Here is a 25,754-nt window from a genome sequence, read left to right as displayed (position 1 = left end):
TTCAATTACTCTACACAAGACAGACGGTGAGTCAGGGTGAATGGTCAAATTTCAGATCCGATCACAACAAGAGGGACACGACAAGGCTGCCCGTTATCGCCGCTTCTTTTTGCGATAGCCACCGAACCACTGGCAGCCAGGCTCCGCCAACATCATACACAGCACAGTATAGGGTTTACATCTAGGGGTCTACTTATATCAATGTACGCACACTATATGACCATTTATTTCATAAATCCTAAAGGTAATTTTGCTACAGTGATGAGCGAATTGATTTGCTGTGGCGGGCTTACTGTAATTCAGATAAATTGGGCTAAGTCAACGATGCTACCACTCACCGATACCACCACTCAATTAAACTCAGAATTCTCAATAGGCCACAGGTACAATCAGATATTTGGGGATATGGATAAGTAGGAATATGCAGGAACTGTGGTTGGCTAACTATGGAAGAATAATAGACTGGCTAGACAGCAAAATACAGCAAGGGAAACAACTGCCACTATCCTGGATAGGACGCATAGCAATAACAAAAATAGTAATACTCCCTAAACTACTATATTTACTCAAACATTCCAATGCCCTTAAATGTACATTTTTTTCAAGAGACCCCGTACTACTATACTGGAATTAATATGGGCCGGTAAACAACCTCGGGTCTCCTGGAAATGATAAACTCTACCATTTGCACAAGGGAGTTTAGGAGCACCAGATTTTGAGTTATATGCGTATTGCGCACAGCCACAGTTTCTGCATTACTGGCAACACCCCACCCCATATCAACCTCATATGGCAATAGAAATTGATAGGGTGCCACCCCCTCCCATTGAACACGGCACTCTATCAGCAGTACAAGCAACCTAACCTAGAAATGGAAACGGTTGAAACACTGCGATGGGCCTGGCAGGAGCTCGCAAAGAGGGCACGCCAAAAAGTTGTATTTGCGCCATCTATGCCAATCGGCGGTAATACACTTATAGCACCACTACTAGACAGCGCTGCCAAGAGGCGAGCGTCATCCTGCGAGCTAGTCACAGGGAGCGATTTGTTTCCAGATGGCACGTTTCTAACATGTTCAAATCGGCAACACCTACAGCATCAGATATGCTGTTATACTACCAGATTAGAGGGCCATGCAAAGCTAGATATGAAGAATTTCCCCTAAGACCCCCTACATTACCAGTGCTGGAAAATATTTTATCCACAATATCTCCCCGCAAACTGAGAACGTGCCTCTACAGCATCACCCAGAGGGAATCCCCGATTACCATAGCTCAATCTAAAACTGACTGCGAGTCGGACGCAGATATCATTATAGACAAGCCATGGACGTTCTGTTGTGCCCAGCTTCAACACCTCTCACCCAATTATCGGCTGAGGCGGATTCACTCTAATTATCTGCACAGGTTGTACCGCACACCAGCTCAGCTATACAGCATGGGATTACATCCAGAAACGCTGCTGGAGGTGTGGATCCCAAAGAGCCGCATTCATTGACCTAGCCTGGGAATGCAAACCGATAGCACAGTTTTGGCTAGAAGGGTTTAGTTGCATTGGCCAAATGACTAACAATCCTCTGATCCACACACCGCTGATAGCATTATTGGGATACGTGCTAGAGGTCCCGAAGGGTCAGAAAATTCACGGCAATCCTGCTCCTCTTAGCAAAAAGGCAGGTGGCAAAACATAGGAAGAAGCAGACCCCTACAACTATAGCAGAATGGGTGGGTGCAGCCACATACTGCAAAGATCAACGTCAAATTATTGGGAGCTAATGCCAAGTAGATCGAGGCCAGAAGGCATATGGGGTCCCTTTGTGACTTGGTTGGGAACAGGTGGGGTGAATGTTTGTACATGGTACGATGACTCGCTACGGGCACTGAAGGTTTCTTGTAGGCGTGCAGAGCGGCCTTGGCGCAAATCTTATAATAGCGTGAAGAAAGTTTTGTACCTGTCTACGGTGAAATTGTATCACCGGGCAGTGTGCAGAACTCGTGCCGCCTTCTATGCTGCACAATTTAGGACTAGCTCGAACCCGTCCAAGGCTATTTTTAAAGTGTTGAAAGATCTCACTGCCAAAAAGGCAACTCCGATACACCAGAGCTCTGTTGAGCACTGTGAAAAACTGGCAGAGTTCTTTCTAGAAAAGGTTAATACTATTTACCGGGCCTTTCCGTTGACCACTCCTGCAGCTAATCCACCTCTTAAGCCGTTATCATCAGAGGGGCTGCATTCCTTTCCTACTTTAACACCCGATAGCCTCGACAAATTGGCTCGTCAAGTGAAGTCGGGGTCCCCAGCGGATCCGCTTTGCCCAGATGTGTTCAAAGACTTAGCGGTACATGACATCTCACCGCTATGTTCTCTGATCAATTTGTCACTTACATCGGGCGTTGTCCCTTTGAAGTGTAAGCGAGCAATGGTTCGTCCTATCCTCAAGAAACCTAGCCTGGACGGTAGCAAGCCTGAGAGTTATCGGCCAATTTCACTCTTGCCGTGGCCGGCTAAGGTGACTGAGGCGCATGTTAACGCAGTCCTCTCGGAACATCTACGCCACGCAGATATCCTCGATGCGACGCAGAATGGGTTTAGGGCCGGTCATAGCACGGAGACGGCTCTGCTTTATATGGTGGAGCATCTTCGCTCCGTGCTTGATGCGGGACAAACGGCGGCGCTGGTGCTATTAGACCTGAGCGCTGCCTTTGACACCGTCTCGCACCCCATCCTTCTGCGTCGCTTAGAGGAGGCTGGTGTCACCGGCATCGCTCTCCAATGGTTCCGGTCTTTTTTAGCCAATCGGGCCTTTAGCATGACCGTCCCACCTTACCAGTCCAAATTCCATCCGCTGAGCCTGGGGGTCCCCCAAGGCTCCTCGCTGAGTCCTACGTTGTTCAATCTATACGTAAGGCCGCTAGCTGAGGTTGTCAGGCAATGGGGTATGAAGATGGTGTCATACGCCGACGACACCCAGCTAGCGGTTACGATCAGCAGGGATGCCGAAGTAGATGCCCCTAGGTTCCAGCAAGGACTGCAGGCGGTCGCCAGCTGGATGACGTCCAACTGTCTCCAGCTGAACGCTAGTAAGACCGAGGTCATGATTTTTGTCAAACAACCGGAACTTTGGGGAGAGAGATGGTGGCAAGGGGATTTGGGTCCTGCTCCCATCCCAGTTGCCGAGCTTAAGTACCTCGGGGTCTGGCTGGACCCTTCCCTCACGTTTGTGTGTCACACCAAACGTACGGCGGCTTGTTGCTTTGGTATTCTGCGCGGGCTCCGTCCAGTGCTTAAATTCTTTGATGCCCCCACTAGGCAACTCATGATCCAAGCCACTGTCATCTCTAGGCTGGATTATGCGAGTTCCCTATTGGTCGGCCTGAATCAGACAGATTGGGCGCCTACAACGGATCCAGAATGCCGCAGCAAGACTGGTGGTAGGCCTACCCAGATTTTGCCCCACCTCTAGTACTTTGCGCTCATTGCACTGGCTCCCGGTGGCCCAGTGGATCCTGTTTAAGGTCCTCTGTGTCGCCTATAAGATTCTGAAGGGGTGCCCCAGCAATGATTCTTACTGCCCTTTTAGCCCATTATATCCCAGCCCGAGCTTTAAGATCTGCGGATTTAGAACTGGCTGTTGTGCCACGCTTTAAGCGGAGTAGGGCAGGAGGGCGTTCCTTTCAAGTTCGCGCGGCGGTTTTGTGGAACTCCCTGCCCCCGGCGATTCGTGCTCTGAGGGATCTGCTCTCTTTTCGCCGTGCGGTGAAAACTTTTATTCCCTTAGTTTTTAATATTGTCTGATTATTGTTTCGTTGTGTTGTGCAGCTGCCTTGTCGGGCGCCAGGACGCTCCTTGGCTGGAGCATCTGTGCGCCTAATAAAAGCGCATAACATAACATACTGATTAAGGCATGAACAGAAGCTAAAACAACGAGAAGATGGATGTGCATTCGGGTACGGAGTCATCCACACTGGCCGGGCAAGAAACCATTCACCAGGACGTAAAGCACAGTACTCTGGAAATTGCATTACCTACTCAACAGTTACAATGGACCGATTTAAAGTGCAGTGAAGAAATGTACAAGTGAATGTTAGGATGATACAAAAAAGGTGACGGTGGTTTCTTTGCTTTAAAGTAAAGTTGTTCTATATGTTATTATAGGTATAGACATGTAGATTGTATAAACGTGAGATCTTTCTTAATGGATCGTTACACTGGTGTACCAACTACTTAAGATCTGTGAAAGTGTTAAAATTGAAATACAAAATAATATATAAAAAAATAAAATGCATAATGCCAGATCTGCTTACGGGTTTAAACCGGTGGTTAACGTGGATCCCAAATGGCAAGACTTAAAATGCTGCACGTGGCATGCTTAGTTTTCATACTGCAAAAAAATAAGAAGCTTCATACAGTTTTAGAATCCCGCTTGTTCACATATACTACCGTTATGTAGTAACATTTTCTGCCTTTCAAAATATGGTCAAGAATAGCTAAAATATGGGAGAAATTGTCCACTATTTTGCTAGTAATTGCAGAAACATTGCCAGAAAGCCTACATTATGTCGAAGATGTGGCCCTGTTCTAGGGAATGTCAGAACACCACTGGAACGTCGACATTGTGTCAAGGGAAAGCAACGGTTGTCTGAAGGACGGAGAGAATGTTACCATTAATCTACACGGTTTCTCATTAGAAGGGCCACCATAACACCAGAGATAGCCAGAATATCACCAAAAGTATTCACATGCTGTCAAGACTGGGCCACTTCGATTCCAGACATCACCAAACATGCTAACATTCTGTCAAGGAGGCGCAACTTTGCCACAGAAAACCACAATTGTGTTACGCATGACCACATGTGATGTATAGGCAACTAATGTGAGAGGGATAGTAAACATGGACTACCACGGTCACAGAAGTAGCTGGAATGTTAGGAAAAATGTGTAGATTTTGTGAATAGCGCCTATAATACCAGGGATAGACAAATCATTGCTATAAATGCCCAGGTTATGCAAAATTGACCTACTACTAAAGCAAGATTGTCTACAAAATTCCTACATTAAGCAATGTTAGGCAATTAATATGCTGTTAGCCAGAACATCACAAAAACTGTCCAAATGAGTTTGAGGGTGGGCCACAGCAGTAATATATATATATATATATATATAATCAGAAAGTTGCCAAAGATTCCGACTTTGTGTCAACACTGAGCCAGGGGTAGCCATAATGTCGGGCAAGGTATGGCCAGGATGGCACCTTACTAATCCAGAGATAGTCTGAACACCTCCAAAATTACCTCCTGTGCATCAGATAACAATCACCATTATGAAGGGCATAGCCAGAATTATGTTAATAGCCACAATAGGTTAATGGGGGGGGGGGAGCACCAATCTACCACGGCTAAACAATGCAACATACTGTCACAATTCTAAATATTTCAATAACGCCCACAATATGTCAAGGAGGTGGACTGCTACATCAGGGACAGTCAAAATGTTTTCAAGAGAGGCCACGACACTTAAAGGCCCATTATGTAGGAAGAATATCGTTTAAAAAATCCCTGCATATTTTTAGAATGTGACAATTGTGCCAGGGACACGCAGGTCTCTGCAAAGAACGCCCATCAGTCAATGACAGCACATTATCATTCTAGAATAGCCGGACCACCACAAACCGTTCCAGCTCGTGTCAGTGTAAGGGATTGCCAGGGTGCTGCAACAGATTCCCACAGTATGTCAAGGACAGGCTACTTTTGCGGCAGGGATAGTAAAAAATGCACACAATCCCAAGTGGGCTACTTCTGAACCAGAAGTAATCAGTATGTTGCCAAAACGCCTAAAGTCTGCAACGAGTGGGCTACCAGGATGCCAGAGATAGGTAAAACACTGCAAAAATGTACAACGCCATCAAGCTGCCCATAATAATATGTCAAGGATGAGTATGTATAATGCTAGGTATAGCCATATCTTTAAAAATACCCTAATATGTCAAGGGCGAGACGCTGCTCTGCAGGGACATTAGTTATTTCACAGAAGAAGTCTAGTTTTTGTCAAGGCTTTTTTACTGTTGTGGCATGAATAACCTTAATGATGCCATAAATCGCCATTTTATGTTCGTGACAGGCCACCATTACTTCAGGCAGAAGTATGAAGATCACTAAAAATGCTCACATTAAGTGAGCAAGGAAAACTATTATACCTGGACCTTCCATAAACTGGTCATAAATTTTCACAGCATTTAAAAGAAAGACAACTATATGCCAGAAACCGACAGAATGTTGCCAAAAACACCCACACTATGCCTAGGATAAAAGTCAAGATTTCCAGGAATAGTAGGAATGTTCTCAGATACAGTGACCCAATTATGGACCACCACTATCTCATCCGTATAGCCAGATGGCCACCAAAAAGTCCACACAATATGCAATGGAGGAGCAGCACGATTCCACCATATCCAAATCACAACAAGACTTCTAGAAGAGCACACACACCACCTAACTTATCAAGCTGCCCGTGCGTTGAACTTTCAGGGGCACACACAACATTATGATGCTATTGCAGCATCTTGGATAAGTAGATACTGTTTGTTGTATTTCTCTGCCAGGAGCAGAGATGGTGGAGGAAGTCATTAATCTACATGAAGTTTTAGGTCTGGCTTGACAGTGTAACTGCTATCTGACTGTTTAACCTACACCGGGATTTATATACAGTTTTTTGCTTCCACACAAAACATATCAATGCCCATGCTATTTAGTTGTAGTACTTAACATTAGCATACAGCATTCAAGCCAGGCCTTTTGTCATTGCCAGTGTTTGTGAGTAACTTTTATTCAGTTTCAGCTACAAGCAGTTTTTTGTTCAAATCTGGAAATTATGCGGCAGAGGACTGATTATATGGCAAATGCAGCCAATCTATATTTTTGGGAGTTTTATATAGCGCAAACTCGACCCGAAAGTATCAGTGCGCTTTACATGAGCACCAATTGTACTACAGATGGACACATTCATTTTTTGCGTTCGGCACGGGGAGATCCAAGTGATTTGCCCAGAATCACAGATGTGAAGCGTCCCTGCTGAGACTCAAACCGGTTCCCCCAGCTTCGAGGTCTAATGCTCTAGCCATTAGGCCACATCCTCTCCCAAAAATTATAATTATGTTTAAAAGTCATACCCGTAAAATCACATAATTCCAGTCACCCGGACTCAAGCAAGGGAACAGATTCGGTCAACTGTTCGCAAACTGCTGCCAACACTGAATTTCCAGTAGGAGAATTGCATTCCAACACTTGTTTGAACTGCCAGAGGTTGTACTTCCCGTCATTATTTCCAATTAGAGAAGGGCACTTTGACAGCTTTTTGTTGATTTAATAGAAACCACTACGATTGGTCTCTAACCAGTGCTTTAAATGGACCAGCACTTCTCTACTGCCCTTGAGAGCACCGGTGCTCATGAAAAAAGGTAGACTCACTGGCTGTGCTGGGGAGCAGGAGTGGAATGTACCTCTGGCAGCCAAGCTTCTGTCTCGCCGATCTGAGCCCCAGCTGAGCTGTTCAGCAGGGCTTCCTTTGAAAATTGTCCGGGTGCTCGCTATCACGCTGTGACGTGCTTGATGGAGCAGAGAGGAGAGAGGGTGGATAGCGAAAGAGCGCGAAGCAGGTAAAGAATCCGATGTGTATAAATGAAAACGAAAGATGTGGAAGAAACAGAAGGGCTCCTGGCGTGCGTAAAACAGGACGGGAGGGGTGCCAGTGAAAGACAGAAAGAAGCAGCTGGGAGGGACGCAAAGTGATGTCATCTACAGAGGCTACCGAGAGATACAGAGTGAACTTGAGAAAGGATTGAAGAGAGCATATTTGGGTGAGAGATAGGGGGTATGCGAGCGAGAGGTGTGAAGGGGAGGTTGAAAGGATGAAAAGATAGATTGATGGAAGAGACCAGACATCTTCTGGGAAGGGTCATGATGAGTTGCTTCATTTGCTTGGTGTCATAAGAGCTCTTTGGTGTGGTAGTATTTTCAGTTTCTTTTACTCGTGTGCTCAAAAATATAAAGTATTGTGCCAAACAACAGCAATTAACAGTATGACATTAAGGTGCAAGTATTGCAAAAAAGGCATGTTAACATATTAGCTCATTCATTTTTTGTAATGTGTTAACCTGCTTTGTTTATATAAACACACTTAGTGTGTTTTGTTGTGTGCTGCAACTGATATAGCAGTTAAGTTTCATCATGTCGTGCCCTTAGCCCCGCCCCTTCATTACACCTCTACCTCATTTTAATGAGTACCTGCACTTATTTGTTTCCCCATTTAAAGCACCGTCTCCAACAGATTGTAGTTAGTCAATTATTGTAACAGAAAGAGGCAAAATCCTGCAAACTGCATTGTTTTTGCGAGTGAATGACGGGCTGTAAATCAGTAGCACGCGACCTAACAGACCAAGAATCCTGCAGCGGCTTCACTTGAGCAACACGCAGCCGGACTTTTTAGCCGACGGATTGCGCCACCGGTTTAGAAGCATGCGATGGGGCTTTCACAGACTGCTTATGCTGCAAGTAAAGGAGTATGGTTGCTCCACAACGCACAAATACTGGGGTGGGTTTGTTCTTGACACAGATTATGTCCAGATGGGGTCCCTGGTTCGCTGTGCCACTGGATTGAAGCTGGCCTGGCTGATGAGGGGCTGATACCCCTAGAACTGTCCCATGAGGCTAGTTTCTGGTCCAGGAGGAACAGGGTCGAGACTGATTTGCTTATGGCTGGGTCTAAACTAGGGAGGCATGGTGAGCAAAAGAACGACGATTTAAAACAAAATCTCCTGACTGGGGGTGAGTGAGTGACAAGTTCCAGCACTCTGTCCATCGCCTTGTGTTTGCTGGGTTAGTTTTTGCCTTGCAATAGGACTGCCTTGGTGTAAGGTTAATATCTCATGACAGGAAGCTGAGCGTGGTCTACGTAAAATGTACTTCAGGACCCATCATGTTACTATCACAACCAGTAGTACAGCGGAAGTGCAAACCTTGAATGTGAATACGATATCTGCACTGCAACCCATGGCTCTTATATGACTGATGCACAGTACGATTGAGCACCGCTCTTATATTATTAATATTCAGGACAAGCACTAGTGAGTACTGCTCTTATAGGATTAGTGTACAGCACTAGTGAACATGGCTCTTATTTGAATATTGCCAGCACTTGTTACCATGCTTCTTTTATGGTCATTGCACAGGACCAGCGTTTGATAGGGATTCAAATTTGTCCCGGGCATGAAAAAAAAGTGGCCCATATTTGCATATTGCCTTTCCTCAACACACTGCTTCGGCGAAATTTTATCCAAAAAATGGAGGGGGGGGGGGGGGGGAAGATACAAAATAATGCACAGATTAGTTTATACTGGTGACTGAAAACAAGTGAGGCCACTTCTGCTCAGGCCCCATGCCCCGCATGGTATGCATACATTAATGGGCCGATCGCCAATGACATCACACTAAAGCGGTTGGACCATTCCCACAGCACGGGACGCATGTGGGCCTGTCCACGCCCGAAGCAGGCTGGGCACCGCCTTTTCACCTTTGACTTCAGGGGGTACTGTTTTAATGTTTCTTTTCTGTACCCTGATTATTGTTGCACACTGATGGGCAAGAGAAAGTTGTAGGAGTCTCTTCCACTTCAACCCTTCTCGTCAAATACACTTCAATCAACTTGATGCTACGGAGGGCTGTGGGGGGTTATATCCAATGAAATAGAATTAGAAGAGTGGAGAATGTTCCCTCGGCTGTGGCTATATATCTGATGGCAATGCTGCCCTTTTTCATCTAATTTGATGCATGGCTCATCAACTGTCTCTACCAACACCAACAGTGGTAAAGTTCCAGCAGTTAATCCATTCCCCCTGGCAGACGGTCCTCCGCCAACTGCGACTGAAACTTCTTAGACTAATGGCTCAGAATAAATCTATGGCGGTTGCTACTCAAACTAATTGCCCTCTGCACTTTTCGGTTATGACAGCCATCTCCGTCTATGAAGAATTCGGAAGTAGTGCTGGTGTCCAAGCCCATGTGCCAGAGTCTATGGAGTGTAAAATATACCTTATGGAGATACTTAAGCTGGATCGGTCTGAGCCGCGTAGCTATTGCAGCCATTCAAGGCGCTTCCAGTGCCTCCGCCCAATCTTCGTTCTCAAGAACCGCCAACATCCACCTCTAGTGCAGCCCCGAGTGGCGTGAAACGTGTCAAGGTGCTTGTGTTGAGTGTTTGACAGATCTGTGCAACTTTGTGATGATCCAGGTCACCCATAAGAAGTTTTCCGCTAATGGGTTAAATTCGGGGAGGTTAGTCAGGACACTAATGTAAGGGGTCAGCGCATGGCGGAGCTGAAGGTACCTATGAAACTGGCTACGGTGGAACGGATATTTAATTTGTAGAGTCTGGAATGACTATTCTGGGCATAACATTCCCATTGTAGAAATCCCGATAAGGTCCCACTTACTGAGACTATCCAGTGCCGCTACCTGCGAGAGTAGATGACCCCCTTCATAGAGGCATCTATTCCATCAACTTGCCCCACAAAACCATCTGCCAGAGGGAGAAACGCCATAGACTAAAACCATACTCTTCACCAGGGGAGAATATGTCTCCTGCCACCATACAGATAAGAAATAAAAGGGGGACCCTACCCCCATTGCCTACTTTTCAGACGCATAAGCGCGTCACCCTGGACTGCATACCACCAGTCGGTAATAATTAAAAGATTGGACACAATAATATCAATTCAATATCCGCCACAACAATTCCCCCACAGTACGTGGACTGGAAACATTTACTCTGAGCAATACAAGGGGTTCATCCCGCCCCTCTAAAGAAAAGCAGTATGGATGGAATTAAATCTACAGACCCCATATTGTGGGACATCAAATAGAATGTTCTGTAATGGATACAGTATTTTAAAATGGCGGACCGACTTGTCTTGAACAAAGGCAAGACGGACCAAATCCAGCTACATGAGCACCGCTCTTACATGATTAATACCAGCAGTAGTGAGCATGGCTAATGTATGATCAATGCACAGTACCAGCACTAGTGGTTAATGAGCATGGCTCGCATATGATTAATGCCAGCACCAGTTAGGATGGTGCTTATCTGAATAATGCACAGCACGGCACTGGTTCGCATGGCCCTTATATGATCAATGTTAACATTAGTGAGCATGGCCCTTATATGAGCAATGCACAATACCAGCAGTAGTGATTAATGCACAGCCCCAGCAGTAACAAGCACGGTTCCGATATGATTAATGCACAGCACATACACTAGTGAGCATGGCTCCTATATTATTAATGCACAACACTAATGAGCATGGCTCATGATTAATACAAGCACTAGTGAGCACCGCTCTTATATGATGAATGCACAGCATCAGCGCTGGTAAGCATGGGCCTTACATGATTAGTGCACAGCACTAGTGAGCATGGCTGTTATATAATTAATGCACTGTACCAAATTAGTTAGCATGGCCCTTATATGATCCATGCACAGAAACAGTACTATTTAGCATGGCTCTCATATACTTGATGAATACTAGTGCGATTCGGTTGACCTGGCATGTTCGTACTGGGACAACACCTTAAAAGCAGACTCATTACTGACAGTGCCAGCCCTTCTCTGCAAGGCTGGCATAAGATTGATCATACGGAGTTGGCAACGGTCTATCAGTCCGTGAATGTGTAATGGGACTGTTATAGCACCTCTCTTCTAGACTAGTATGCTTTACTCAAGTAGTAGCAGCACTTGTCTGAAAGAAGTGCTAGGTAATGATTACATAATGGCATCCGCCTCCCATGAACATCACTTGGAATGATTAACACATACATTCCAAACCTTTAAATACTACGGGTCACAATGCCAAGTATTGAAGGCAAACTTTTTTTATTTTAAGCCAAAGCATACATTTTCGAAGTGTCTAGTTCATCCATGAAAGATAAGTAATGCAACAACTGAGCCCACTCCTCGAGTCCTCCAAAACTCCTCTGCTGGTCCTCAGACACCACAGCGGATCGCAGGGCCAACAACAGAGACCTCATCCTGCCTTATAAACACTCAGTCTGCCTTCAGAGACCGTCAGCCAGGCTCAGCTGCCCATGAGAAGCCCTCAATAATTCATGAGCCTCACCTTCCTTGCTGCTACCCTTCAACCCCTTAATACAGGTCATTTCATGACCGTAAGAGAAGTATGGCCATCCCAACCACCCTCACCCTGCACTTATCCACCCTAGGTGGCAGAAACGTAGTCCACAGTGGACCCTAAGAATCGGTTGAACTTCGGGCGGTGCCAGAGACGTTGGATGTTCAGGTGCGCCACAAAGGTCCTCAGCCATCCCTCAAAGACAAGCAACCGGCTATAAGGCGACCCCAGAGCCCTTTCATCAACCCTCAAACACCTTCAGATGGCCAATACTCTACTGCAGGCCTGAGACCGCTCTTACAGACCGGCACTCACAGACCCTTGAACTCCCTTCAGACCCTCTCGGGTGGCCCTCACAGACATTCAGTTGGCCCAGGGTTCTACGGGTCCTCACTTATCCTCAGCAAGCTCTTAGAGCCCTTTGTGACCCACACCTAGCCCTGTACGCGCTCAATATGCCCTCAGACACACTCCACTGGTCCGGCCCACAGACACGGAGTCCTCAGAGTCGGTTAACCCTTCACCCCCTTTCGCTTGTGTCACGTGCCCATACAGTTCTCCCTAGGCACCTTCATACTTCCCCAATATTCGATCACCAACCCTATAGACCAACAGATGCACATTGCCAACACTCAGGACCCTTCAAACCTCCCGTACTGGCTCAGGGCATACTGCAGCATTTTAATCTTCTGTTCGAATATCATTTTTCTATTTTTAAGTATATTTACATAATTTTCATCTTTTTATGCACATTTAGGTTTTGTATTTATTGCCCTGATTTTTGCATAGCTCATTCTTTTTATAATATAAAATTGAATGATAAAAGAAATTACCTAACTAGGCTCGGAAGGTAAAAGTTCGTTGCCTGACAAAACCCTACAGTCCACTCTTCACCCCGCGCCACCACAACCCTTCCGCCGCCCGGACAGCTCTAACTCCATACGCCACACCAGGCGCGCAACACCCATTGGACTCACTGGGCTTCAGGGCTTCAGCCCCCCCTGTGGCAGCCCGGGATAAAACAGATCCCGGGCACACACACAGCCGCACCCGAACGTTTCACAGGTCTTTAAAAAAGACCATTTGAATGTTAATTAGGCCTTGCAGTTGTTACACCCCTTCTAAGAGCCCCTGCAGCTCCACTCTGCCTACTGATTAAAAGTTCAGCCCCCCGAAATTTGTTCTTAGCCCCCCCCCCCCCCCCCGAAACTCGGCTCTAGTTGCGCCTCTGCGCCACACCAGCACTCCATTGACCCCACACGCTCTTACCAACTCACCACAGCCATTCACCGCCTAAATACCACCTACATCGCACACTTCTACAAACTCCGACAAGCCCTCCTCTGCTCACCCCTCGGATGTCCCAGTAGCCTAGAGTCATCATGGTTGTCGCGCTGCTCAGGTGGCCTTTTGGAGTTTGAAAGCTGTGCGCGAGAGCGCGTCGGCTACTTGGCGTGTGGAAAGGAAGGACTTGAATGCTGAAGCTGAGGTTCAGACTTTATATCTTTCAGCTGTCAGCCGCGGTGTGCGTGAGAGAGAGAGAGGCGCCTGGACTCAGGTGGAGGGCCTGAGGGCTGGGGAGGGGCTGGCTGCAGGTAGGGCGGGATCTGGGGGTGGGGGAGTGCAAGTGAAGCGGAATGGCCTCAAGAAGAGATTATATGGAACACGGAGGAGCCGTGCATGGGGCAGAGAGAGGGTCTCGACCTGCATGCCTGCGGCTGTCTGCTAGTCACATGCCATGAGGGAAACTGTCGCCTAGTTCTGTGTTTCGCTTGACAAGCTAAGCAGGCTGGGTCTGCTGGTGTTTTGCAATGACGCGGGTTACAGCTTGCTCAGCACTTGGCGGTAGCGACAGCCAGGACTGCCCGACAATACCTCCTGCTGACATGGGCCGTGCGCCTAGAGGGGCTGGGAGGACACAGTATTTATAGCATGCATACTGTTTAAGAGGGGCGGGAGGGGAGAAACAATTTGTTACTTTGTCTCTTTTGGAAAGTGATTCAACACAAACAGAGCGCAGGCCCTTATGCCTGCCCTGGAGAACGCAATGTACGTCTCCGACCGCGCTGGGCTGTCCTCCCCTGAATAGGTGGTCCCACAGCACACTTAAGGTGAAGAGAAATGTAACGAATCTTTACCTCTCAAAAATGCTATCATTGTGTGTCCTTTATTGGGAAACAAGAAAACTCTCGAAGTTTAACTTGATTGAATCAAATGGCGATTTATTAAAGTTTGTTTTTTTCAGCGTTTCCCACCTGTTCACAAATCCGTCCTATTTCTTTTCAACCAATACACTGCAAATGAGGCAGAGCAGTAAGTTGTAGGCATGAAATATTGTCAATCGAAGAAGTGCTTTACCTAGAAGCACATAGAAAACACTAGGCGCAAATCAATTGTAAATACAAACTGCAGATACAAATCCATTGCACCCTCATATTTATGTGTTTCACACAATGCATTGTAAACACTGCAAAAGGAAGCATTTACCAACTAAGCGCACAGCAAAAATATCATCTGGGGAAAAGTATCCCACTCTTTATAGTGTTGCTAAATCATGAAGACTAAAGACATTTTCAAAATTCACAATTTTGAAATTGTTATTGTGTAACTTTATATATTCAGCATTTGTGCCACACATTTCCAGCACCAGTTTACCTGTAGCCCCTTCATAGTCTAGATGTCCTTTGTTGTTCTGGGATTGCCATCAATCACAGACATAAATTTGACAGAACTGGAGTATCAACCGGTAAACTCCTAAACTAGAGTTTTAGAAATTCTCCTAATCTGTGCAATTACTGGGGAAAACTGTCAGTTTTCATTAAAGATTTCGTGATAGAGTTCATTGGGAGAACACAATATATAGTCAATGAGTTGCAGACTAGGACCAGAAGACCTAGGCATAAATATTGGCTTTACCATTTGACTAAATGGAGTCATCCTGTCAATTGTCATTGTGTCAATTTGTGCCTGTGCCTCCTCTCCCTTATCTTCCAAAAATATCGAAGTCCTGAGAAATAATTTAGTCTGCAGTGTGACTCAAATAATAAAATATCCAGATTATTTACCACTCGTCCTAATCCTTACCTACTCAGATGAGTCACGACCCAGAGACAGATGACCCTTTCATACTGATTGGGAAGAAAGCTTTTCTCTATTCCATCTCGTGGATGTGGCCCGTCTTACCTTGCTATAACTATTGCTCCTCTCCATTCATTCATAGGACCCTCCTTACCCAAAGAATCTACTTGCCAGATACCAAGAATCAATCATACCAGGTCCGACATCATAACATAGTGCAAGCGAAAGGTATCCACCCAAGATGCCCAAAAAAGGGAAGGAGGACCCCACACAGACTTATAGGGGACTGGGGGGAAGATAGTTTTTGAAAAGAAACAAAAGGTCCCCACAAGATGGACAAACTGAAGGTGTGTCTAATACTAATGAGTGTTCCCTGGGGCACACCTATTTTCTAAAAGGCAGCATACCATCAATTGGGCGGGAAAGGTAAAGGTACAGGTGTTATGTTCAACTTCTAAAGATATGCTCAAACTGGACAACAACACGTTATTCTGAAATACTGCTGTGTTCGATAAACACTAAAATTGAAAATACAAATAAAAAGGAGATAATCCCCACACTATTTGTTTGGTAAAACTCTGTTAAAATTTATTCGAGTACAAGACATTTTTCATTTCTTCATTGTTACAAAGATTAAAAACACATGTTATACATTTTATTAAAAAATTATATTTAAAAACACAAAGAATCAAACAAGTCGACGCGGCCTTTCGGTATTCTGCTAGTACACCTTCTTCAGGACTGATTCTGAATAAATTTAAGAAAACACAGAGTTACCATTCTTTTTTTGGTGCAGATTCAGAGAACATCTCATCGATACCAATATCATAACATTATCTTGTGATAGAGGTTAGACACCTTCTCTTTAATCAATTCTTCCAAAGACACTATTTATAAACAAAAGTCTTCTTTTTAAATTAAACATTGTGCAATCAAGTTTTTCTGACATGTTATGTCCATTTCATCTTTACACAGACATCTTACTAGTGGTACCTATGCATTTCTACTCTTTTAACAAAACTAACGAAGTTTCCCTTTCCCTTGGATATTCTTATCCAATGCTGCTGACCCCCAATTTAAGACATATTGAGAACGTATTAATGTTATTCTCATATTGCCGCATACCTTGTTCCAGATGGAGTTATTATCTCTACTGGACAATGATGTTTCTCATAGAACTCCTATGGGTTTCGGAATGATGGACCTATCCCAAGGTTCTGTGCTCAATTTGCAAGATTTCGATGTCACTGAGTAGAATAAAACATTTCTTAATTAGGTATTTTATTCTTAGACCCCTTAAAGAGATCTTTTCTTTTGACTCAAAAAAGGTTTCTTAGTAGGAGCTTCCCTATTTTGCATACCTTTTCGGGGGAGAACTATTTTCGACGTTCCTTTAAATCGTCACAATTCAATCTTTCTCGTTCCCATCAAGTGTTTCTATAAATTATGAAACAAAAATAGATGGAATCCTTAGTGTTTTAAATATATCTCACTTATTGCCTTATTTTAGGATTCATTGTTAAATTCTGTACCTGTCTTAATGGCATGGATTTGCTGTATATTTGACTGCCAGGAGGAGCCACCGTTTAATTAGTCGTGATTGCCGTCAGTTTACCTAGAAAATTATAATTATGTGATTTAATATCAATTTTAGGGCTTTAGTTGATCAAAGAGAACCTTTTTTAATATTTGTTAGTCACTCACCTATTAGATCTAGGTGACGGATATAATTTCTTGGACAATGTCTTCCAAAGCGGTCCGTTCTCAATTCGGTCCGTTCTGCATTAAGTGATACAAGACAAAAAGAAGGGGGGTGTCCTCATCACTTCATGCTTGATTTATATTGATATTAACTTTTATATATATATAGTCCCCTTACTCCCTTTATTTACTTGTCGGGGGTTTTCCAGATTTTAAAATTATTCCACCCTTGATTTTTAATTATTATCAGGGGAAGGCTGTTAATCAACCCGCATCCCGTTGGGGCTTTAAAGTTGTTTTAGGGGCCTTGTTCTGAGTTTCACTTACCAGCGGTCTTTAAGTCGGCCTCCCTGCTCCTTCCTTCCCGGCAGTCAGTCCGTGTTTCCTGCGATCGGTGTGTTTCGAAGCGGAATGAACACTGACTGTTGTTTTTCCGGGTTTTTAAGTATCCTGTGTTTTAATTGGACGTCCGTCACCTATTCCCTCATTGGTTGATGTGCGGCCAATCACCATGGCGTTGCCATGGTGACCAGACGAATCTCAGCATTTTTCTTGGTGACTTTCTTATTCGCTCTCAAGATTTTAGTCTGCTCTCACTCATTGGTGTTTAGTATAAGCGCGTTGTCATGGTGTTTTAATCATGTTTATGCCGCGCTAGAGGTTACCGAGTCTCTTTAGACGATATCACATGATATTTTTGATCCCCGCGGTATATTTGCTTATACTTACACTTACACCCGGTTTTACTCAGCTTTTGGGTGTATTTTAAACTAACCAGACGCATATTCTCACTAATTAATATTTTTTTCCCAGTCTTCTCTCGTGTTCAACCCACATCTTACACTATTAAGCGTGGACATATAGAATTGCTCCCTTCTTTTCCTTTTATTATCTTGATTACCCCCTCTTACGCTGCCAGTTATTTTTTCTAACCCACACCATTTTAAATCATCGATCATATGGCCAGCTGACCTCTAATGTTCAGTGAGGGGTGCTCCTGCTTTGTTTGTTCTCAGGGCTGATCGGTGCTCATTTAGACGTAGCCTAATTTCCCTAGAAGTTTCACCTACATATGATTTCTTACAGGGGAATTGGATGAGATAGATGGCATTCTTGGTCCTGCAGTTAATGAAACTTTTGATGTGTATTGTTTTCTCATTTGCTATAATTTTGTCACCTTTGATAATACTAGCACAGTTTACGCAGCCCGTACAGGGATGGGTTCCCGTTGGTAAGGGGTTGCCATCAATGGTTGACTGGAAGTTTTTAGGCACCTCTCTATATGTGTGTACTAGAGAGTTTTTGATTGTCCTATTCCTCCTGTATGAAAACATAGGTTTTGGAATTGGAACTTGGGATTTATCTGAAATTAGATGCCAGTTTCTATTTATGATATTCTTGACCTTGAAACTAACTTGTGAAAAATGTGTTACAAATATAATCGGCTGTGTGCTATTGTTATTCTCATTTTTTGGTTTAAAAATGCTTTCCCTGTTGAAATATTTTGCCCGTTTATAGGCGTGCCTTATCATTCTTTTGGGGTACCCTCTCTCTAGGAATTTGGTTTTTAGATTAGTGGCATGGGTCTCATAATCCTGCATTGAGGTACAATTCCTTCTCAATCGGAGAAATTGCCCGAATGGGATGTTGTTCTTCTGTGACGCCGGGTGGTTACTTTCATAGTGTAACATACTATTTCTGTCTGATGGTTTAGTATATAGTTCCACTGTCAGATGGCCCTCTGTGTGTTTAATGATAATGTCAAGGAATTCCACATAACATTTGCTAATGTGTGATGTGAATTTCAAATTTTTATCTCCCAGATTTAGCCAAAGGAGGAACTCGTTCAGGGTGTCTATCTCTCCTGTCCAAATAAAAAATATATCATCTATATAACGACCCCACTCCGAGATATTTTCATAGAATGGGGCAGTTGTATTATAGATGTGTTTCTCCTCAAATCTGGGCACATACAAACACGCCAGACTGGGGGCACACGTGGCCCCCATGCTGGTCCCCTTGATCTGTCTGAAGAGGTTGTCTCTATATAGGAAAATGTTGGTTTTGAGGATCACAGTTATACTAAAAGGCGAAATAGAGAGAATGTTAAGACTAGCTAAAGATGATGACATTATATGCGAGGAAGAGTTTGCATTTATGCTCAATACAGACCCTCTAATCCCGGCTCTGTATGGTTTACCAAAGGTGCATAAGGATATCCTTGACCCCCCAATGAGACCAATAGTATCATGTATAGGGTCCCTTACGGAACCATTAAGTAAATATGTGGAGGTTTTCTTACAACCCCTAGTGCAACAACAAAAGGCTTATGTGAAGGACACAACTTCTATGATTCAAAAAGTCGAGGGCCTAAGTTTCAATCCAGAGTCACAGGTGCTAGTGACTCTGGATATTGAAGCACTTTACACCAACATCCCCCAAGATAACACCATTGAGATTATGGAAGAGATCCTTAGAGATAATCAATATGACTTAACAGAGCATCAGACATTCATTATTGATTGTATAACTGTGATCCTCAAAAACAACATTTTCCTATATAGAGACAACCTCTTCAGACAGATCAAGGGGACCAGCATGGGGGCCACGTGTGCCCCCAGTCTGGCGTGTTTGTATGTGTCCAGATTTGAGGAGAAACACATATATAATACAACTGCCCCATTCTATGAAAATATCTCGGAGTGGGGTCGTTATATAGATGATTTTTTTTTATTTGGACAGGAGAGATAGACACCCTGAACGAGTTCCTCCTTTGGCTAAATCTGGGAGATAAAAATTTGAAATTCACATCACACATTAGCAAATGTTATGTGGAATTCCTTGACATTATCATTAAACACACAGAGGGCCATCTGACAGTGGAACTATACACTAAACCATCAGACAGAAATAGTATGTTACACTATGAAAGTAACCACCCGGCGTCACAGAAGAACAACATCCCATTCGGGCAATTTCTCCGATTGAGAAGGAATTGTACCTCAATGCAGGATTATGAGACCCATGCCACTAATCTAAAACCAAATTCCTAGAGAGAGGGTACCCCAAAAGAATGATAAGGCACGCCTATAAACGGGCAAAATATTTCAACAGGGAAAGCATTTTTAAACCAAAAAATGAGAATGACAATAGCACACAGCCGATTATATTTGTAACACATTTTTCACAAGTTAGTTTCAAGGTCAAGAATATCATAAATAGAAACTGGCATCTAATTTCAGATAAATCCCAAGTTCCAATTCCAAAACCTATGTTTTCATACAGGAGGAAAAGGACAATCAAAAACTCTCTAGTACACACATATAGAGAGGTGCCTAAAAACCTCCAGTCAACCATTGATGGCAACCCCTTACCAACGGGAACCCATCCCTGTACGGGCTGCGTAAACTGTGCTAGTATTATCAAAGGTGACAAAATTATAGCAAATGAGAAAACAATACACATCAAAAGTTTCATTAACTGCAGGACCAAGAATGCCATCTATCTCATCCAATGCCCCTGTAAGAAATCATATGTAGGTGAAACTTCTAGGGAAATTAGGCTACGTCTAAATGAGCACCGATCAGCCCTGAGAACAAACAAAGCAGGAGCACCCCTCACTGAACATTGGAGGTCAGCTGGCCATATGATCGATGATTTAAAATGGTGTGGGTTAGAAAAAATAACTGGCAGCGTAAGAGGGGGTAATCAAGATAATAAAAGGAAAAGAAGGGAGCAATTCTATATGTCCACGCTTAATAGTGTAAGATGTGGGTTGAACACGAGAGAAGACTGGGAAAAAATTGTTAATTAGTGAGACTATGCGTCTGGTTAGTTTAAAATACACCCAAAAGCTGAGTAAAACCGGGTATAAGTGTAAGTATAAGCAAATATACCGCGGGGATCAAAAGTATCACGTGATATCGTCTAAAGAGACTCGGTAACCTCTAGCGCAGCATAAACATGATTAAACCACCATGACAACGCGCTTATACTAAACACCAATGAGTGAGAGCAGACTAAAATCTTGAGAGCGAATAAGAAAGTCACCAAGAAAAATGCTGAGATGCGTCCGGTCACCATGGCAACGCCATGGTGATTGGCCGCACATCAACCAATGAGGGAATAGGTGACGGACGTCCAAATAAAACACGGGATACTTAAAAACCCGGAAAAACAACAGTCAGTGTTCATTCCGCTTCGAAACACACCGATCGCAGGAAACACGGACTGACTGCCGGGAAGGAAGGAGCAGGGAGGCCGACTTAAAGACCGCTGGTAAGTGAAACTCAGAACAAGGCCCCTAAAACAACTTTAAAGCCCCAACGGGATGCGGGTTGATTAACAGCCTTCCCCTGATAATAATTAAAAATCGAGGGTGGAATAATTTTAAAATCTGGAAAAGCCCCGACAAGTAAATAAAGGGAGTAAGGGGACTATATATATAAAAAAGTTAATATCAATATAAATCAAGCATGAAGTGATGAGGACACCCCCCTTCTTTTTGTCTTGTATCACTTAATGCAGAACGGACCGAATTGAGAACGGACCGCTTTGGAAGACATTGTCCAAGAAATTATATCCGTCACCTAGATCTAATAGGTGAGTGACTAACAAATATTAAAAAAGGTTCTCTTTGATCAACTAAAGCCCTAAAATTGATATTAAATCACATAATTATAATTTTCTAGGTAAACTGACGGCAATCACGACTAATTAAACGGTGGCTCCTCCTGGCAGTCAAATATACAGCAAATCCATGCCATTAAGACAGGTACAGAATTTAACAATGAATCCTAAAATAAGGCAATAAGTGAGATATATTTAAAACACTAAGGATTCCATCTATTTTTGTTTCATAATTTATAGAAACACTTGATGGGAACGAGAAAGATTGAATTGTGACGATTTAAAGGAATGTCGAAAATATTTCTCCCCCGAAAAGGTATGCAAAATAGGGAAGCTCCTACTAAGAAACCTTTTTTGAGTCAAAAGAAAAGATCTCTTTAAGGGGTCTAAGAATAAAATACCTAATTAAGAAATGTTTTATTCTACTCAGTGACATCCAAATCTTGCAAATTGAGCACAGAACCTTGGGATAGGTCCATCATTCCGAAACCCATAGGAGTTCTATGAGAAACATCATTGTCCAGTAGAGATAATAACTCCATCTGGAACAAGGTATGCGGCAATATGAGAATAACATTAATACGTTCTCAATATGTCTTAAATTGGGGGTCAGCAGCCTTGGATAAGAATATCCAAGGGAAAGGTAAACTTCGTTAGTTTTGTTAAAAGAGTAGAAATGCATAGGTACCACTAGTAAGATGTCTGTGTAAAGATGAAATGGACATAACATGTCAGAAAAACTGGATTGCACAATGTTTAATTTAAAAAGAAGACTTTTGTTTATAAATAGTGCCTTAGGAAGAATTTATTAAAGAGAAGGTGTCTAACCTCTATCACAAGATAATGTTTTGATATTGGTATCAATGAGATGTTCTCTGAATCTGCACCAAAAAAAAGAATGGTAACTCTGTGTTTTCTTAAATTTATTCAGAATCAGTCCTGAAGAAGGTGTACTAGCAGAATACCGAAAGGCCGCGTCGACTTGTTTGATTCTTTGTGTTTTTAAATATAATTTTTTAATAAAATGTATAACATGTGTTTTTAATCTTCGTAACAATGAAGAAATGAAAAATGTCTTGTACCCGAATAAATTTTAACAGAGTTTTACCAAACAAATAGTGTGGGGATTATCTCCTTTTTATTTGTATTTTCAATTTTAGTGTTTATCGAACACAGCAGTATTTCAGAATAACGTGTTGTTGTCCAGTTTGAGCATATCTTTAGAAGTTGAACATAACACCTGTACCTTTACCTTTCCCGCCCAATTGATGGTATGCTGCCTTTTAGGAAATAGGTGTGCCCCAGGGAACACTCATTAGTATTAGACACACCTTCAGTTTGTCCATCTTGTGGGGACCTTTTGTTTCTTTTCAAACACCCAAGATGCCCCCCACAAAGGAGGGAGAGAGTGAATGTGTACTGGGACGAGAAAAGCTAAGACTTTGCAGTATGGAAAATTACTGCAGGATTACATTTGTTGAAAAGTGCCCCTTTTTGCATGGTTACATCCCACGTTTTGCCTGATATCTGATGCACTTTGACTTAATATGAATTGTGTCCCTACCTATCAGGTTCCCAGTGCCTGTGTTCTTTCTCAAAACTGTACCTTTGTTTTCACAATTGGCACACCTCTGGTCCACATACATGTCTCTTGTAAAAGGTACCACTCAGTGGAGGCTACCGCCAACAAAGGGTAGTGGGGTAGGTGGGGGAGTGTGGGGGTCAGCTCTTAATGAGGAGGAGCACATGTGGGAGCACCCAGGGAGGACGTATTAGTAATAAAAAAATTAACTTACCTAAAGTAGCCTCTCACGTCGCTCTTGCTGTCCTCTTCCCGGTCCCAGAAGCCCTTGGGACAGACTCCCAACCAATACCTGTGCCTCAGAGCAGCGCAGGGATTGGCCTGAGCAGGCCGGAAAGATGTTCCGCTCAGGCCAAGGAGTCTGTGGCGTTTCTCCAGCCCGGCTGCTGAATGCTGCTGGGCTGGAGAAACCTAAGTCCGCATGTATGTTTTGGTAGGCCTGAGACGGCCAGTCAAACACATATGCGCCCCTAGGGAGTGCACAAGCACTCCTCCGTCTCCAATGCCCCTCCGCACCCTGCACAAGCTGGCTCAGAACCAGCAAGCAAAAAATAAAACGATGCTAGAACATCATTTTATTTTTCATTTGCTGGCTCTGTGCCAGGCATTGGGGTGACCCTCCTCCACCATTTCTGAGAAGCCGCCCCTGGTACCACTGGTACCAAGGGCCTTGTGGCCAGGGAGGATCTCTAATGGTTGCAGCATGAATTGTGCCATCCTTAGAGACTCCTCACCTAACTCATACACACTGCCATTGCCAACTGTGTGTTTTGGTGTAGAAATAAATGTAAAAGTTGACAGTGGGTGTGCCATGCCCACCACCACTGTCTGTGGAATAGGTAAGATACCCTTCTAGCAGACCTCACAGCACTAAATTAGGGTGCACTGTACCACAGGTGAGGACATAGCTGCGTGAGCAATATGCCTCTACAGTGTCTAAGGGCCATATGTATCATAGTTCCGTTTTGCGATTCCTAAATAGCGATTTTTAAGGAATCGCTATTTAGGAATCGCAGAATGGTATGTATGAAGAAAATTGCTTTTAATTAGCGATTCCTTAATCTTCCTTAATTGCAAATTCGCATTTTGCGAATTCGCAATTAAGGAGTAATTTCCAATGCATTCCTATGGGCCAGGAGGCCCATAGGAATGATTTCAAATAATTCTCAAATTGCGAATTCGCAATTTGCTATTCGCAATTTGAGAATTATTGCAAGGGTGCAGGGGTGTCTCAAGGACACCCTGCTGCACCCCTGTAAATTACATGTGTGTGCATATGGCGCACATACATGCCCTATGCTCTATGGGCATGTATGTGCGTCACATGCCACAATCAAAAATACAAATTAGTGTATTTTGAACAGAAATCGCAATTTACCACCAACTGGAAGTTGGTGGGTTGGTGGTAAATTGCGATTCCTTAAGCTGAATTTGCAACAGTAAAATGCTTCATACATAGCATTTAAGGAATCGCAAAAATGCGATTCCTTAAATGCTATGGCAAATTAAGGAATCGCAAGTATTTGGGATTCCTTAAAATGCGATTGTTTGATACATTTCAATTCATGCTAATCAGCCTTTTGCGATTCGTAAAGGCCGAAATTCAGCGAATTTCGGCCTTTGCAAATCAAAAAAGGCTTGATACATATGGCCCTAAGTCCATTCTTAGACATCATGAGTGCAGTAAAGCCATATTGAGTTCATGAGTTGGGAGTTTGTCATCACGAACTCCACAGCTTCATGATGACTTTACTGAATGCTTAGAAGTTTGGTATCAGACTTCTCAGAACAATAATCCCACACTGATGCAAGTGTTGTATTTATATTAAAATGCATGCAGTAGGCATCTTAGAGATTCCCCCTTAAAAACAATCAACTCTCTAGTGTGTATCTGACTGGTCTGCGCCAACCTGCCATACACAGACATACTTCTGACCTCCTGAGGGAGGAGCCCTTGTGCTCTCCTGGGTCAGGAACAAAGCCTGCTTGGGGTGGAGGTGCTCCTCATCTACCCCAAAGCTGGAACAGCAATATTTGCAGCGAGCCTCAAATGCTTCCTGCCCTTTGATATGCTAGCCCGGGCCTCTCCAGCTGTTGTAGATGCCCGCCGCCCCAGACCAAGACCCAATTTTTGCGGCAAGGTCGGTGGGAAAATTAGTAGTCAGGAGAGGCATGTCCCCTCTTAGCCAGAGCTACCCCTAGGGTGTCCAGAGCTGAAGTGACCCCCTCCTTAGAAAATTCTCCATGTTGGATTGAAGAATTTTAGTCAGTCATGTTATGGGATGCCCCCTCCCCACATGACGGGGACATACAAAGGGTTTAGTCAGCCTAACAGGTAAGTAGCCCCTTGGCTACTACCTGGCAGTACCTGTAACACCCCAAAATTCAGTAGCTAGGGGCACCCTGGAACCCAATTCCTGAGACTTGTGAAGAAGAAGGAAGACGTCGATGCTGTGTAGCAAAGCCGGACGACAACGACCGACATATTTACCCCCAGACCTACCGGCCTGTCTCAAGCTTAAAGAGCCTGCAAAGTAGATGACCCTTGTCCTTTGGCCAGCGGCTTCCAGAAACCCAACAAAGACCAAA

General features: G+C 43.8%; 1 protein-coding gene across 1 annotated transcript in view; it reads right to left on the bottom strand.

Annotated features, from left to right (window-relative positions):
- The window catches only part of LOC147712905 (glutathione S-transferase Mu 2-like), a 74,772-nt gene extending 60,857 nt beyond the window's left edge, over positions 1-13,915 (bottom strand). Inside the window, exon 1 of the mRNA XM_086920392.1 lies at positions 13,527-13,915. Coding sequence (XP_086776518.1) covers positions 13,527-13,559 — 33 coding nt within the window. The 5' untranslated portion in view covers positions 13,560-13,915. The remainder of the gene's footprint in view (positions 1-13,526) is intronic.
- Positions 13,916-25,754: the final 11,839 nt, after the last annotated feature.

The sequence above is a fragment of the Lissotriton vulgaris genome, chromosome 5 (assembly GCF_964263255.1).
Source record: "Lissotriton vulgaris chromosome 5, aLisVul1.2, whole genome shotgun sequence".
Lineage (NCBI taxonomy): Eukaryota > Metazoa > Chordata > Amphibia > Caudata > Salamandridae > Lissotriton > Lissotriton vulgaris.
Note: the sequence above shows the minus strand (reverse complement) of the source record. Positions and strands in the feature narration are given on the sequence as shown.